The 17,394-nt window shown below is 27.6% G+C and overlaps 1 protein-coding gene across 1 annotated transcript in view; it reads right to left on the bottom strand.

The window, feature by feature from the left end:
- Window positions 1–17,178, bottom strand: part of LOC107436097 (dual specificity tyrosine-phosphorylation-regulated kinase 4) — a 48,506-nt gene extending 31,328 nt beyond the window's left edge. The window contains 3 exon segments of the mRNA XM_043054928.3: window positions 1,827–2,098; window positions 5,797–6,062; window positions 17,002–17,178. Coding sequence (XP_042910862.3) covers window positions 1,827–2,098; window positions 5,797–6,062; window positions 17,002–17,052 — 589 coding nt within the window. The 5' untranslated portion in view covers window positions 17,053–17,178.
- Window positions 17,179–17,394: the final 216 nt, after the last annotated feature.

The raw sequence follows: 17,394 nt of genomic DNA, 5'->3' as shown, positions 1-17,394 counted from the left end.
TGTTTTCTTACTCTCTTTGCATTTTTCTTACTTTATCGATTCTATGCACTTGCAACTTATTCCCAGTAATAAAACGTAATAAACTCAAATGCTTAGTTTTTGAAGTGTTTCTTATGTATTTGTATGTAAAGTGCGCCAAAAAAGTATATAGTCTAATAAGGTAAAATATGAAATTGGAGCGAAATCGGTCGTATAGTTTCTGAGAAATCGATTTTTAAATATTTGACTTTTTCAAAATTTTATGACGTTCTCTACTCCCTACGGTTAGGTCTTAAATCATTTTTTCTGATAATTTTTTTTTCTACAGATATTTTTCATTTTTTCGCTATCTCCACACGGTTTTACAAAATCTGATTTTTTAATACGATGCTATTGCGACACATGAATTTCTAGAATTTTCATTTATAATCACTTTTTGACGCTGTTGATTAGCGATTATTTTATTCTTAATCCATATTATTTTCAAGGCAGATATTTTTCGTTCTCCCGGCAATTTTCACATGATTTTTTTAAATAACAATATTTTTAATACGATGCTGTTAGGACAGCCGAATTTCAAATTTGAGTAATCTCTATTTGACGCGCTCAATTCGCAACGATGTCGTTGTAGGTTGACGTCATTTTGAGATCGTTTTCCAGACAGTTATTACAGCTAGTTATCTTCTTCCACATCGTTTTTTTATTAAATTTTGATGTTTTAAATACAATAGTAATACTACCGTCAATTTTTGAATCGTACACTTTAGTAATATATTTTTAAAACTCCCAAATACGCCTTATTTGAGACTTTATTTTTTGCAAAATTGATGTGGTTTCGACCTTTTTTTTTACCTAATACTCATTTAATTTAATGAGTATCTCAGAGAAATCAGTGGTATTTGAACTTTGAAACGTGTAGCATTAACTATCCAGTTGCTATCTTATATTTCAAAATGGATAGCAGCGTTATCTCTTTGCGAAATGCTAGTATGAACCGCTATTAGCATTTATTAACGCTATCAAACGAATTTACGCCTTACGAAGCATGACTTAATTTACTTATTAACTTTAAAAAAACTACATTAGTTTGTTAGAGAGAATACAGGATTTCTTAAAAATCGAAATCGAATTAAATATTAATAGTGTTAATTCATCACAAATATTCCATTAAAATTACTTAATACAACAATTTTATAAGTAAATGATTTATTTTCTTCATATAAAAATAATTTTTAAAAATGTTAGTAATAATAATAATAGGTTATGTCCTACGTGTTCAATGCCAGCCAACAATCCTTGTTAAAATTTAAAAAGACTCTTTTTTTTTTTTTTAATTTTCCAATGCCCACCAGTGTTGACATTTCATCAATTTAGGCCTTTTACAGGGTAGATTTGTCGGCCACTCTTTTCAGGAGCACTCTATTAGGTGGGCCAACCCTGCTTCCACAGTAAGGACAGATAGAACAGAGAATGAAAGAACATCCATGCCCTTTCCGGGATTCGAATCCAGAACCCTTACACAGTCTGGTCGACAAAGAGTTTTTCGAAGAGGAAAAAAGAAATAGCATTAAAAAATAAAAAGACTGAAAAAGTTTTGAAAAACAATTTCGTCATAAAATATTATAATGTTTCATAAAATTTTATAATTTATTTAGGGAATTATATTTAAAATAATACGTAAAAAGTTATCTGTCATTTTTAATAATTAATTGAAATTGATTCTATTTTATACATTTTAAGCAAACAATCACACAACAAAGTGAAACATTTGCTTTTTTATTTCGTAATTTTTCAAAAATATTATTTATACTCGTTAAAATATTTACTCATCTTCCATTATTGCGTACCTTGAGGGGTGAGAGGTAATCTTCTTCCGTATGGATCATTCTTAGGTTTGGGTGAGGGACTTCTCCTTCGATAGAACTCCACCCTTCTGGGAGGAGTATCGTCTGGTGTGAGATCTACCAATTGTCCTTCCCTTGCAGCGTTGAGGATAAGTCGTCGTTCTTCCAGGTAGAGAGAGATGCGGGACATGGAATCAGCATCTGATCCCGCATTCGGGCATCGAATATTGTACTGGGATCTCGTGATTCTGGGCAGAGATTTACTCGGCTCTGACCTATAATATATTACGACTTCGTTTTATTATCTCTCAAACATTTTTAACGAACGAAATAAAACGGGCTGAATATTTTTTTCCCTCCCTAATAAAAGAATATTTTCCCCTGAAAGTAAATAGAGCTCATAAAATAAGCTCAAAATGTAGAGGAAACAAGTGAAAAATTACAGAACAATGAAAAAAGGGGAGAAAAGTAATAAAAAAAAATAAAAATAACAAGAAACCGGAAGAAAAAAACTTACAAAAACTTTTAAAAAAAAATAATAATCCGGAAAATAGAAGATATAATCTTTTTATCAGCTCACATGATTATATCCACAAAATCTTTTATTTTCCGGATCATTTTTTTAATTTTTGTCCTTTTTTTTCTTCTTCCGGTTTCTTTTTATTTTTATTATTATTATTATTTCCCCCCCCCTTTCTTTCATTGTCCTGTAATTCTTCCCTTGTTTTCTCTGCATTTTGAACTTATCTTATGAGCTCTACACACTTGCAGCTTATGCGCAATAAATAATATTTATTTATTATGCATATATTTTTGTATTTATTTATATTATATATATATATATATACATATATATATATATATATATATATATATATATATATATATATATATATATATATATATATATATATAACATTTTATTTTAATGTGTCTATAGGAAATAAAGGGGAAAAATCCTTTTTAGTGAATTATTAATTTTTTAATAAAATTTTTAAAAAAGTGCATTTTTAATTTAAAATATTTTTAATATCTATTTCCAAATGCCTTTATTCTTAAAAAAAATTCAAAAAATATGCTTCTTGCCCTGTAGCAATCTGTCTGTAAGGTGTTTTTTATTTTAAATAAATGAAAATTGCTCATTTAAAAGCGTAATTTGTTTGATTTTTTCAAAAATACGAAATTTTAATTTATTAAGAATTATTTTAGGAAAGATATTTGAAACTTTTTTGTGTATATTATGATACAATAGTATCAAAAAAAGTTTTAAAAAAATTCTGGATTATTTGACTGGATAAAGGTACCGACATCGCAACAGGCTACCGACACTTGTTTTACTTATGGTATCCGACTAGTATGGTACACCGCTTTTTATTTAAATATATTAATATAAAACTTTTAAAAAACTAATTTATTTGCTTTATCTAGTTATTATCTAGTTTTATCCAGTTATTATCTGTAAAAACTTATAAAACTGGCAAAAGCAATTATCATCATTATTATTTTCTTTTTAGAAGGCCATTTTTAGGTAAAAATAACGCTTTTTTTTGCATATATGCTAAACACGGCAAAAAAAAAAATTTATCACCTGAAGCAAAAAATCTTTTGAGGATTTTAATAAAGAAATCAACTATATTTTGAACTGTTATCTTAAAAGAAAGTGGATATAGTTTGGAGTCAGTGTAGTTAAAAAAGCAAATTTTTAAAATTCTCTGCATTTGTCTTTGCGAAAAAAACATGAGTATAAATGAAAATTTACTTTTTTCTCTTAGTCTGTAGTTCAAAACATGTGTACTATAATCATAAACATTCATGAAGAATTGTAGACATTTATTTTAAAAACAGTATGGAGTTATCGTGTTTAAGGTGGTTTAAAATGTGGAAAAAAAACTGATTTTGAGATTAACGCATTTAAAATTTTAAAATCACTAGTCACCTTGATGTATAACCTAGCACAATAACTGATATAACTTAAATAATTAGAATTAAGTAATTAAATAATTAGAGCATAAACAAAAGTAAAGTACCCTAGCAAAGATTTTACCTTGGCTCCAGTTGGGCTCAAAATTGACTCCATATGGGTCCTATATGAATATCCAACTAGGGACCAATATTGGGATGTCTAAAATTTTTAATACTGGTCCTATATACAGGGCAAATATCAGCCTATATACGGCCGATATAAAGCTTATATTAGCTAAATAATGAATATAAAACATTAGGTAAATCTGACTACTCCATATAGAACCGATATTGGTTATAAAATGGCTGTAAAATATCGTATGAATCGGTCAATTCTACATAAGACCAATATCGGGAATTAACGGTCCTTTGAATCTTTATTGAGCCGAAATTCGTGAATATTGGTCCAATGAGGGCCCAAGTTATTTTGCTGCTAGGATATTTTCAGAAAGCTAAAAGTTCAGGAATTCAAAATTTGTAAAAAACTAAATTTTGAAATTTTTGCTCAAAATTATGTTTTTGCACTAGTCAGATACCTTGAACTATTTGTTTCATTTGATTAGACCAAAACTATCGATGTATAGAGAACAATGACTGAATTGTTTTTTCAATTGTTGTGGACGTAAGTCTGTTAAGGCAGAGGGGTGCGATTGTTCTTATTTTGCAGTGGCGCCACCTATGGCCAAGAATTCGATTTCTGCCACACCCATACGTCACTCCCGTTTATAGGGCGGACCCATCCATTCATCCGCAGATCGTAATTTTGACCTGAATCAGAGAACGATTAATCTCCAATTCAGTACCCCCAGAGGTTCGATTTGTTATGGGAGCCTGGAGAGACAGATTTAATGTGCAACAGTCACCATTTTACTACACGGGGAATCTTCGGCCGGTGCGGTTCGAACCCACGAACTCTCGGACATGGGCCCAGCGCCGTACCAACCGGGCTATCATGGCCCTTTTTTTTCAATTAATACCTTCAAATTACTTATCGGGTTTTAATAAGACTAGAATCACGTTACTGAACCCAAAGAATGCGTATCTCATTTATTAAGTTCCGTGACATATTTGCCATGATTATTTTTTAAGAAAAATATCTGACAACCTGTCTCAACATACTGTTAATGTTTCTGTAATGTTACTGTAATGTTTCTGCCACACAGTAAAAAAAATTGGAGGACAAAATACTATTGTGTGCAATTTTTAATTGACAAAATCTATCAATTCAGTGTGAGAAGCACAAAATTCATTCGTTTCCCTATCTTAGAAAACTCCTATAAATATTTAAATGCGCAATTAGAATTGATATCCGTAGCCATTTTGAAAAAGGAATGATGAAGAGAAAAAATGAGCTGTTCCTCTGTCAAACAAAATTAAAACATCTTCGCATGACAAATGGCTTAAAAACTATTCGAAAGATTGATCGGACATTTCGTCAAAAGCTCCATTAAATGACCGGTATTCAAACTGAGAATTGATAGTTGACTGATCCCATTAGCTGGAAGGGAGTCTCTGTTTGCACACGAAGAAGGAATTCTGGGAAACGAAAGGGAGACAAACTATCGTAAGTGATGTTTAATAATGCGCTCGAAACTGCAGACTAGAACAGTGTGAAATTAGGATGTAATCGGAAATAAAATAAAAGGGAATACTTTAACTTTATTTCTCATTTAAAATCAGCAGGTGGTGATTTCAATATATTTTTTTTACTTAATTGGTTCATTAATCTTGTTTAAAAGAAGATGCGTAAAAATAGATATCCAGAAGAAGTCTTTAATCTAATTGTTTAAATAAGCAACATTCTATTCTTGAGATGGTAATTCAGTTAATAATAATTTAATTCTCAAAGAAATCAAACAATAATCCTCTTTGAGAGAAGTATATTTCTACTAGGAAGGGAGGATTATCGCATAGGGTTCAAGTAAGTTCTGCTACAGCTCTAAATAATAAGATGGAATTAAAGAAAAAGGAAGACTTAGAATTAAGGCATTTTAAATTGGAAGCTACTCACCCAAGTGATGAGGTGCTTCCGGAGGTGCTGCTTTGTTGCCTGTGGTGGTTGGATCTGGATCGTGGTAGTCGAGGCACAATGGCGGGCATGCTGCAAGACTTGTCCAAAAGGGTCAAACCTTTCCTCGGATTCTCGCTCGACGACAAACGGTGAGTGAGAGAGGCCAGTGCAGCCATAGGTCGACTCTTATGGAATTGCAAGTGCTTTAGAAAGGCTCGCCCCAGCCTCGACACTCGATCCCTGCTGCGGGAGGAGGTGGGACTCTGCTGCATAAACAGAATATATATATATATATATATATATATATATTAAATAAATAAATACAAGAAATCACGAAGAAAGATAAGAAAAACAATAAGTTTCATTTAATGCGCTTAAGCTGCAAGTAAACAGAACTCATTAGATATGTTCAAAATGAAGAATAAAACAAAGAAAAATAATAGACAAATGAAAAAAAGGGGGAAAAATAATAAGTAAAAAAATAACAAACAAAAGTTTTTTTTTTAAAAAACAGGAAGAAAAAAAACCGGAAAAAAAGATGTGATCTCTTCTTTAGCCCACACGATTATATCCGCAAAACAGAGTGCTTTCTGATATTGCATCAATAAAGCCGAAGCAAAATATATTAATACAATAGTGTGAAGAGCACTCAAAAAATTTTTTTATAAAAATAACAACAAATAAAATAGATCACAAAAAGTAAAAATAAGTAACATGTAAAAACAGAAAATAAAATAAAATGAAAAGAAAAAAACATTAAAAAGGGGACTATAAAGCGAGTACCAAAATCAGATCAACTTACATGGACAGAAAATTTTTCAAGAATGATTTAAAAATGTTTTCGCAGAAAGATTGCTAGATTACAAAATATGAAAACAAAAGATGAAAACAAAAGCGCAAATTGAGTGTAACAAGAGGGTTTTAAAGTGTCGTTCTTACTGCACTGCTGAAGTGATTTGTTCTGAGCTTTGATTTGTTAGTTACCAAGGATGGGCCCGAAATGGATGTGCGCAAGGTAATATTATACTGGATAATTTTAGAAATTGATCATAAATAGTTTTAGAAGATAGATATTTATTTAAGAAAACATATAAAATAGAAAAGAGAAATATAAATTGCCTGTTTTTGCAAATAATTTTAGCCGCGGATTTGCACGATATGAATTAGCACATAGAAAAATTAATTAAATTATCAAAGAAAAAAATTTTAATAGATAATTTTAACACGGATTTGCCCGAAATGGATTTGCACATGGAAAAATTGCATAAATTAATAAAGTAATTTTTAGCAAACAATTTTACCCACGGATTTGCCCGAAATGGATTTGCACATGGAAAAACTGTATAGATTAACAAAGGAAATTATTTAGTAAAGGAATTTTTAGTAAATAATTCTAACCACGAATTTGCCCGAAATGGATTTGCACATGGAAAAATTATACAAATTAACAAAGAAATTATTTAGTAAATAATTTTGGCTATGGATTTACCTGAAATGATTTGCACATGGGTAAATTATAAAAATTAACAAAAAAAATGTTTAGTAAAAATATCCACGAAAATATACGATTAATTCAATGATTTTATATAAAATTTTATTACTTTAGTTGGGTATCCATTGTTTTTTATCAAATTTTGAAAGAGTTTATCTATTTGTTTTTTGGATAATTAAATAACTACATATTCTTTTAATTCTGTTCATTTCATTAAAAGTGGTATTTAAATAGATGCTCCTAGAAACATTAGAATTCCAAGTAAATAGTTTATTAATATTAAAATTAAAATCATCTCTTTTATCGTATAAATCAACAAAGTAGATATTTTCAACCTTCATAATACCCAAATCCAAAACACTGAAATTAATATTATCATCATGATTACGAAGTAAGATCAATTCCTATATATTACTCAATAAAATAGTAAAATCTTGAAAATTAAAGATAATTAAGTCATCAATATATCTAAAAACAAATTTAATACTAAGAGTATAATTTTTTTCATAATAATGCAAAAATAAGTTAGCTGAGAGAGATGAATAATTAAATCCTTGTGGTATTCCATTAATTTGAAGAAAAATATCCTTTCCATTGTAAAGATAATTACTAAAAAGACAAAAATTAATCAGAATTTCCCAATAATCAAAATCGCAACAAAGGATATTTTTAAAATCACAGTAATAATTCAAAAGGACATCTTTTAGTTTAGAAAGGGGAATGCTATTGAAAAGATCCTGGAAATCAAAAGTCGCAATAGAATTAATTTTATTATGTTTAATGAAGTCTAAAATCGGTTGATTATTAGTGATAATCCAAGGGAAACCTTCTTTAGTAATATAGTTAATAATCTTATTTAAGTAGTTAGAGAAAATGGTGCCAGGTTTAGTTAAATAAGTATTAGACCCACATGTGGTAGTTCTAAATTTTACTGGAATTTTATGAAATTTAGGACTGATAATTAGGTAAGGAAATTGTATATTGCTAATTTTAATTTTTAATCTCTTGTAAAAAGCTAAAAATTTTTTAATGACAATATTATTATTGAAATTACTGAGTTCAAATTTTTTACTATTTTTTAATTCCGTATTTAAAAGTTCAGCATAGAATTTTTTACAGAAAATAGCATAATTATTGTTAGCTTTGTCTATGGGAGTGATTAAAAATTTTTTTTGAAGTTGCTTAATTGATTGAACAATATTAGAAAAATTTGTTGAATTGTTATTCTTATTTAAATTATCCTTATTATTGAAAATAAAGCTTTTAAAGTAATAATAAACTCCCCATTTCCATTCTGTTAGCATACCTAAAGGTAAAGAGAATCTCTTTGATAACTTTAAGCAAAAACTATTGAGATCATTAAGAAAGTATTTTAGAATCCTATTGATAGATATATGGTAAATGGGTCTAAATTTTGTGCCTTTTATCATTAAATTCCTAAGTTCCAAGTTTTCTATAATATTTAAATTACCAGCAATAATATGTTTATGATGTTTATCAACAAAATCAAAATATTTATCCTTCTCACAGTGACATTCATAATCGGATATATTAATACTCCCTAAATTTTTGCTTATATCATTATAGTTAAATATGGTTCTACCAAGAGATTTGTTATATTTAAAACTTTTAATTATGTTAAAATCTTTTAATGGAAATAAAGCTTTAAAATTTTCAAAAATGTTGTGAAATTTGATCTTATCGAAAATAGGATTTTGAAAGTTAATAACGAAATATAAATTATCTAAACTTTTGTTTTTATTAGGCAAAATTCTGCTCATTTTGGCTTTTATAAGATCGAAACAAAGAATTTTGAAATGTAAATTAATGAAAGAAAAGTTAATAATTAGATGGTAGAACTTATATACTTCATAATTCTTAAGGGAGAAGACAAAATCTTTAGTTGGTTTAATGCTATATTGTTTATTAAAGTCTTTTTCCATATTAGAAAGAAATTTTATCTTTAATTTGTCACTATTAAGAGAGTTTCTATTACTTCTTGAACCCCGTTTACCTCGATTTGTACGCTTATCTTTAATATGAAAAAGTGAAAAAATTGATGAGTTATTGTAGTTAATCTGTGTATGTTGGAAGGTATCGTTTAGCCCATACGGCAAAATTGTTTTGTATAAAAGCATGTAGTAATTTTCTTTCTGTAGTCTTAAATCTAAATCCTCTATAAAATCTAAAATATTAATTTTGACACTGTTAAATTTATGTACTCTAAAATGATTCAATTCCAGGTTATTGATAGTCTTATTACTGTTAATATCAGAACGGTGTTGATTAATTCGAATGTTAAGTGAGTTACTAGTTTGTCCAACATATTTCATATTACAGAAACCACAGGTTAACGTATAAATAACATTTTTAATTTTGCAAAAAGATTTGGTGCTAACGTTATAAAGAACAGTATGTTTTTTGTCAATATTAGGGCAAGTTTTGCATCTTTTATCATCACACGCTTTATAGGAAGGTAAAGTTTCGGGAATAGAATGCAATTCAAAAAATCGTTTGCTTTCGCTTTTGCTTTCAGAGTAGCTGCTTTTGCTTTCAGCAATTTTTATAATTTTCCCATGTGCAAATCCATTTCAGGTAAATCCATAGCCAAAATTATTTACTAAATAATTTCTTTGTAAATTTGTATAATTTTTCCATGTGCAAATCCATTTCGGGCAAATCCGTTGTTAGAATTATTTACTAAAAATTCCTTTACTAAATAATTTCCTTTGTTAATCTATACAGTTTTTCCATGTGCAAATCCATTTCGGGCAAATCCGTGGGTAAAATTGCTTGCTAAAAATTTCTTTATTAATTTATACAATTTTTCCATGTGCAAATCCATTTCGGGCAAATCCGTGCTAAAATTATCTATTAAAATTTTTTTCTTTGATAATTTAATTAATTTTTCTATGTGCTAATCCATATCGTGCAAATCCGCGGCCAATAAATTGCCTGTTTTTGCAAATAATCTAAAATTATTTGCAAAAACAGGCAATTTATATTTCTCTTTTCTATTTTATATGTTTTCTTAAATAAATATCTATCTTCTAAAACTATTTATGATCAATTTCTAAAATTATCCAGTATAATATTACCTTGCCCACATCCATTTCGGGCCCATCCTTGGTAACTAACAAATCAAAGCTCAGAATAACTAATCACTTCAGCAGTGCAGTAAGAACGACACTTTAAAACCCTCTTACACTCAATTTGCGCTTTTGTTTTCATATTTTGTTTCAATCTTTCTGCGAAAACATTTTTAAATCATTCTTGAAAAATTTTCTGTCTATGTAAGTTGATCTGATTTTGCTACTCGCTTTATAGTCCCCTTTTTAATGTTTTTTTCTTTTTATTTTATTTTATTTTCTGTTTTTACATGTTACTTATTTTTACTTTTTGTGATCTATTTTATTTGTTGTTATTTTTAAAAAAAAAAAGAATTTTGAGTGCTCCTCACACTATTGTATAAATATATTTTGCTTCGGCTTTATTGATACAATATCAGAAACCACTCTGTTTTGCGGATATAATCGTGTGGGCTGAAGAAAAGATTATATCTTTTTTTCCGGCTTTTTTTCTCCGGTTTTTTAAGTAAAATTTCCCCCTTTTTTTTCTTTTTTTTTAAGAACTGTTGTTTGTCATTTTTTTTACTTATTATTTCTCCCCCTTTTCTTTCATTTGTCTATTATTTTTCTTTGTTTTATTCTTCATTTTGAACATATCTAATGAGTTCTGTTTACTTGCAGCTTAAGCGCATTAAATGAAACTTATTGTTTTTCTTAACTTTCTTCGTGATTTCTTGTATTTATTATATATATATATATATATATATATATATATATATATATATATATATATATATATATATATATATATATATATATATATATATAGTTTGAAATGTAGAGAAAACATGGAAAAAATTACAAAACAATGAAAAAGAGGGGGGGGGAAGAAAAATAATAATAAAAATAAAAATATCAAGAAACCGGAAAAAAATGAGAGAAAAAATCAATAAAAAACCGGATATTAAAAGATATAATCTTTCATCAGCTCACACGACTATATCCACAAAAAGGAGTGCTTTCTAATATTGTATCAATATAGCCAAAGCTAAATATATCAATACAATAGTGTGAGAAGGACTCAAAAAAAATTTTGTTACAAAAAAATTGCTACAAATAAAATCGAACACAATAAGTAAAAATATCACGAAAAAATAGAAAATAAAATATAAAGAAAACACAGAGTAAAACATGAAATGAAATCTACAAAGAAAACACAGAATAAAACATGAAATGAAATCTTCAAAGCGAGTAACGAATTCAAATGAACTTACATGAACGGGAAATGTTTCAAGAATGATTTAAAATATTTTCGCAATAAGATTGCCAGATTGCAAAATATGAAACCAAAAGCTCAAATTGAAGTAAAAACGTAAATAGAGGGGTTTTGTATTAAAGTGCGTTCTTACTGCAGTTCTGAAGTACGTTTGATTTGTTAGTTACCAAGGATGGATCCGAAAATGGATGTGCGCAAGGTAACATTATGCTGGATAATTTAAAAAAGTTGACAATTAATAATTTTAGAAAATTAATACTTATTTAAGGAAAAAAAAATAGAAAACAGAAAGAAACATGATATGCCTGTTTTGCACGTAATTTTAACCACGAATTTGCCCAAAATGGATTTGCACATGGTAAAAATTATATAATTTAACAAACAAATTTTTTAGTAAATTTATTTAGAATTATATACAATTATCTCAATGATTTTATATAGAATTTAATTACTTTAGTTGGGCATCCATTGTTTTTTTTATCAAATTTTGAAAGAGTTTATCGATTTGTTTTTTGGATAAATAAATATTACTACATATTCTTTTAGTTCTATTCATTTCATTAAAAGTGGTATTTAAATAGATGTTCCTAAAAACACTAGAATTCCAAGTAATTAGTTTATTTATATCAAAATAAAAATCATTTCTTTTATCGCATAAATCAACAAAGCAGATATTATCATTATGATTACGAAGCGAGATTAATTCCTCGGGGTAAATATTATTTAATAAAATGGCATAATCTTGAAAATTAACGATAATTAAATCATCAATAAATCAAAAAAAAATATTTATATTAAGAGCAAATTTCATTTTCATCATTTCATCATTTTTGCAAAAATAGGTTAGTTAAGAGAGATGAATAATTAGATTCTAGTGGTATTCCATCAATTTGAAGAAAAAAAATATCTTTTCCATTCCATACAAGATAATTATTAAGAAGACAAAAATCAATTAGAATTTCCCAATAATCAAAATCGCAATAAAGGATATTTTTAAAATCATAGTAATAATTCAAAAGGACATCTTTTAGTTCAGAAAGGAGAATGCTATTGAAAAGATCCTGGAAATCAAAAGTCGCAATAAAATTAATTAATAAATAGAATTAATTTTATTATTTTTATTTATGATGAAATATAATTAATTTTATTACAATATATATTCCTATAACGCTTTGTAAACTAGAAGGAGAAGCATCCTCACACCAAGCATATTTATCTATGCAATATCCTACAACAATGGAAGAGACACCTCATATATAATTTTTGAATCATTTTCCGTCTCTTTATCAAATTTCTCAAAAAATAACTAGAGAAATATTGAGTAATTTTAGAAGTCACATATCATCTTTCATAGTTATCTTTTTGAGTTTTAAGGGTTCGACAATAAATTAAAAATGAAAACTGCTAATTTTTAACACACTATGCCAAAATATATAAAAGTAAAACTTGTAACTTATTTAAAAAATTACTTTGGTTATCATATGCAATAACTTTACAAAATTTCGTAAACCTAGCTTAAATTTTTTTTGCCTGACGTTTTCTTACTATAACTGTAGAAATATTTAATAAATTTAAACAAAATTTTTAGAGTAATAACAAAAATATAGTTTTAAAATTTGAAAAAAAAAAGAAAAGATTTCGCTAAAAATTGCTTAAAATATGAACATTAAAGTATTCCTTTCATACTGTGCATGCACGGGAAATACTTTCTTTTTTTTCATAATTCTGTTTGCTTTTAAATATATGAATTTTTTGAATTTGTAAACATTACTAATTATAGTGAAATAATATAAAAAGCAGTGTCTGAATGATGAGCTATTTTTTGAGAATGAGAAGAAATTGGTTTAAGAATCGTCGCACAGTAGCTGTTATTATTTATTGCAGACATTTTTTCTCGTAGTTTAAAGTTTTAAATTATCATATAAATAGAATACACAATCATACGTTATATTACTGTCCTCGGCAAACACTGAATATGTTTTCCATAACTCAGAAGAAACTCTAAAGCACCCTCTAAAAGCAATTATTTTTGTTAATTTACAATTTTAAAATTTTTCGTGAACTCTTAATGTTTCTTCTATTGACTAATTAAATATGCAGCATCATTAAAGCATTTATCACACTTACATATTATGTAATAATAATAATTTTAAATAAACTGGATTTTTTTTTCATGATTTACATTAAATTATTTTCTCACGTTTTCAGCACTAGAAAGATTGAAACTTAGTATATTCAAATGCAATCAAAATGACTGGATTGTGGAAGAATAACTAATGTGCAAAGAAATTTGTCTAAAATTAATTTTTAATATTTTTTATATTATTTACAGTTATATAACAAGTTATTAGTAAATATTAACTATAAAAAAAATTATATGTTGAACAAAAAGTCACAAAATTCTAAGAAATTGTGTCATTATATACATCAATGTTTTTCTAATTGAAATTAAAAAGCAGTCGAAATGATTTCCTTGGGCAATCTAGTGTTAATAATGTTACAAATTATTCGCTCTTATAAAAAATATATATAAAGTAAAATTATGCATACTTTTATCAATAAAACTCTTAGCGAACAAAGTAAAAAAATCTTTTATTCAAAACATAAAGCAGAATTTAAGAATAAGAATGCTATAATCTCATAGTAAAATTCTCTATCACTTTCGTGTCGATTTTAATAGAAGTAAAACCAGAATAATTTCTTTTAAATGAAAAAGTATAACTTAAATAATGAAAAAAAAAATTCGTGTTCATGAAAAAAAAACTGTTTTTCACAGTTATTATAAAAAGAACTAAAGTTTCATGAATTAAGTTGCATATGATTTCGTTATAGACAAAAAAAAATTAGAAATGCATTCTATTTTCTTAAATTTTGATCATTTTATCACAATATTTTAGAACATTTCATTTATTTATCAAAAGCATTATGTTTACTCATTTCCAATAATTCCGTATAAATCACTTAAACAAGAAATGACATTGTTACCAACTATTAAAAACTATGACTGTCATTAAATAAATATTAAACAAATAACCCTAAAAATAGCATCCATTTTTAGGCACTTAAAAAATTTCGACTGTTATTTTCAATCTGTATCCTTCTTACACGAATGGAGTTTTTTAATCAAGTAATAAGAATGTTATTGTTGATTAAATACGTATGTATAATAAGTATAATAAGTATATATGTATGTATAATATGTATGTACACGGGAAAAATTAAGAAGAGAGAAAGTGAACTTTTTAATTCGCATCACTTGGTAGGTAATTTTGATTTGAATTCATTGTATTTATTAAGACACTATAAAACACTATAATCATAAATTAAATCATTTGTATCTTAAATTTTTGCGTATTCATTTTGGAAAAACTGTCAACAATATTTATAACTAATATTTATAATAAATTAAATAACTATTAGAATGATTTTCTACATCAGAATTCAATTTAAATGAGTAAATCTTTTTTTTTCTTCTTTGAGATTACGAAACTTTATATTTATAATTACTTTTATGTGTACATGAAATAATTACGTGAGCAAAATATTAAGAAAGAATTAATTTTCATGAAATGTTGGTTTTAATTTAAAAAATGTCTTTTTTTTTTAGCAATTCTCTTTTTACTTAATTCTTAAACTGTAAAATATTTTGCCAATTTCTTTACAAATTTTAGAGCAAACTTTAGAGCTTTTAAACGTGATTTATTTAAATTCATAATTAATATTGACAATTGCGATGTTTTTTTCTCCTTAAAGAAACAAGCAACTGCAATTACTTTCTGCTATTATATTTCTACGGGCACGTTGTTTATAGTGTTTTATTTTATAACATTCATTTAATTTTTTTTATCTTAATTTTATATAAAATACTGTTGTAAATCATTTCTCAGTCACTTGAAAGAAATCCTCTTTTTAAAAATAACTATGTTTTTCATATTTTATTATAAAGTTTTTTATGATGCTAAACTGAACTGAATTCCCACTTCGTATTTTAAAAATTAATCACATAATATTCTGTAAGATAAATAAAACTAATAAATTATAAAAAATCAACGAATTATAGAAACTATTAAATTAATAAATTATAAGAAATCTTTTGGAAGAAAATATTTAAAAATATGAACGGAAATTCTTATAAACAAGAAGAAGTAAATAGCGGAAATGATTTATTCAATAATCTTTCTCATTCTAATGATAGATGTTCAATTTAATAACATTTTCATTGACAGAAAGAACTTGAATGCATTTTAATACTCACAACAGAAACTGTTTCAAATTATATTACTTACGGTTTATCTACAATATTATTAGCGACGTTTGAATCGAATAATAGTTGACAAAAATGAAAGAAATATAGTTTTTTGGAACTGTGTAACACAACTCTGCTTCGACAATGCAACAAGGTTAAGATATCAAGTATAGACATTTCAAAAAGGTATTCAAAAGGTATTTTAAACATTTCAAAAAGGTATTTCTTTAAAAAATAAATGAACTTCTCAAACACTTTTTGCTTTTTTCACAGAAATGGTTCCTGGGCTAATTGTGGGCTATTTTCGAGATCAATATCACTCAAAAATGACACTTGATTCAAATTTTCTTTTGATTAAAGTTAAGACAAAAGGTTTAACGTGGATAAATTCATAAATTATTTCATTTAAATTTTACACATTTAAAACAGAACATTTTGTTTAGACACGCTTCAAACCCTGAGATTATAATTACTTCTATTCCATATTCAAAATACACTTTACCTTTTTTTTATAGTTATAAATTTCGATAAAAGATTCGACACTTTATTTTTGTACATCCACATTATTTCTGCAAATCGGATGAACGGTTTTTTTTAAATAAAATCAAGGGTTATTCCTGTCTACCATTTTCTTGACTACCATTCTTGCAAAATAGAAGAACTATTCAACTAGAATAAATAAAGAGTTAAACGATAGAATGACATATAAGATCATTTCTATCGGTTGTCCACGTTCAACTATGTATTCTCTTTTCGGGACCGAAATACTCATCTTTCTAAATATTATTCCAGAAGGAAATCAAATGATATGCGGCTTCCATTACAGAACGTTCTGCGTGATGGTTCACACATTTCAGACCACATCCATCCGAGATAGGGGATGGATACTAAGCGGTCTCGCTAAGCCTAACTCATCATATTTCGAATAATATGTCATATTTCTGAAAGAAAGTGTTAAATGAGTGCAGGTTGGACAATGGAGAAGAAAAAAAAATCTGTACAAGATATGGAAGTAGAAGTAAATGGAGGGGAATGGGGAGTAGGGTAAAGAATCGGATAGGCAAGTATATAACGTGGAATTTTTTTATTTATTTATTTTTTCGAAGGAAAAATGTTCACCCACCTTCAAGAGACAATCCTCTTGTATATTTGGCAATTGTCTGTCTTCAGCCATGACGGCTGAGGGGATGGGGGGGCACGGATCACGAGCGGCCTTGGGGACGGAAAAATGAATCTTGCCGCAGCATCTCCATCCCGGCAACTGCAGTGCCCCCTGTCGGTGGTATCCTCCGCATCCGCTCATTCCTCCGCTTTTTCACACACCGTAGGATTCCACACGCAAGCCTGCCCGAGGAGCATGCGCAGTGGTAACGTGTGAGGCAGTGAAGAGAGAGATGAATGATTGAATATTTGGAGGAGAAAAAGCTATTCGCGTTGGGTTTATTTTCTTTCCGTTTAAATGGGGAGAATGCTTATTTTACGAACGGAATGTATCGATAACAATAAAAAATTTCTG

Source organism: Parasteatoda tepidariorum, chromosome 2, assembly GCF_982258835.1.
Source record: "Parasteatoda tepidariorum strain Cologne lab strain chromosome 2, Ptep-v5.0, whole genome shotgun sequence".
NCBI lineage: Eukaryota > Metazoa > Arthropoda > Arachnida > Araneae > Theridiidae > Parasteatoda > Parasteatoda tepidariorum.
This window is presented reverse-complemented; position numbering and strand designations above follow the sequence as displayed.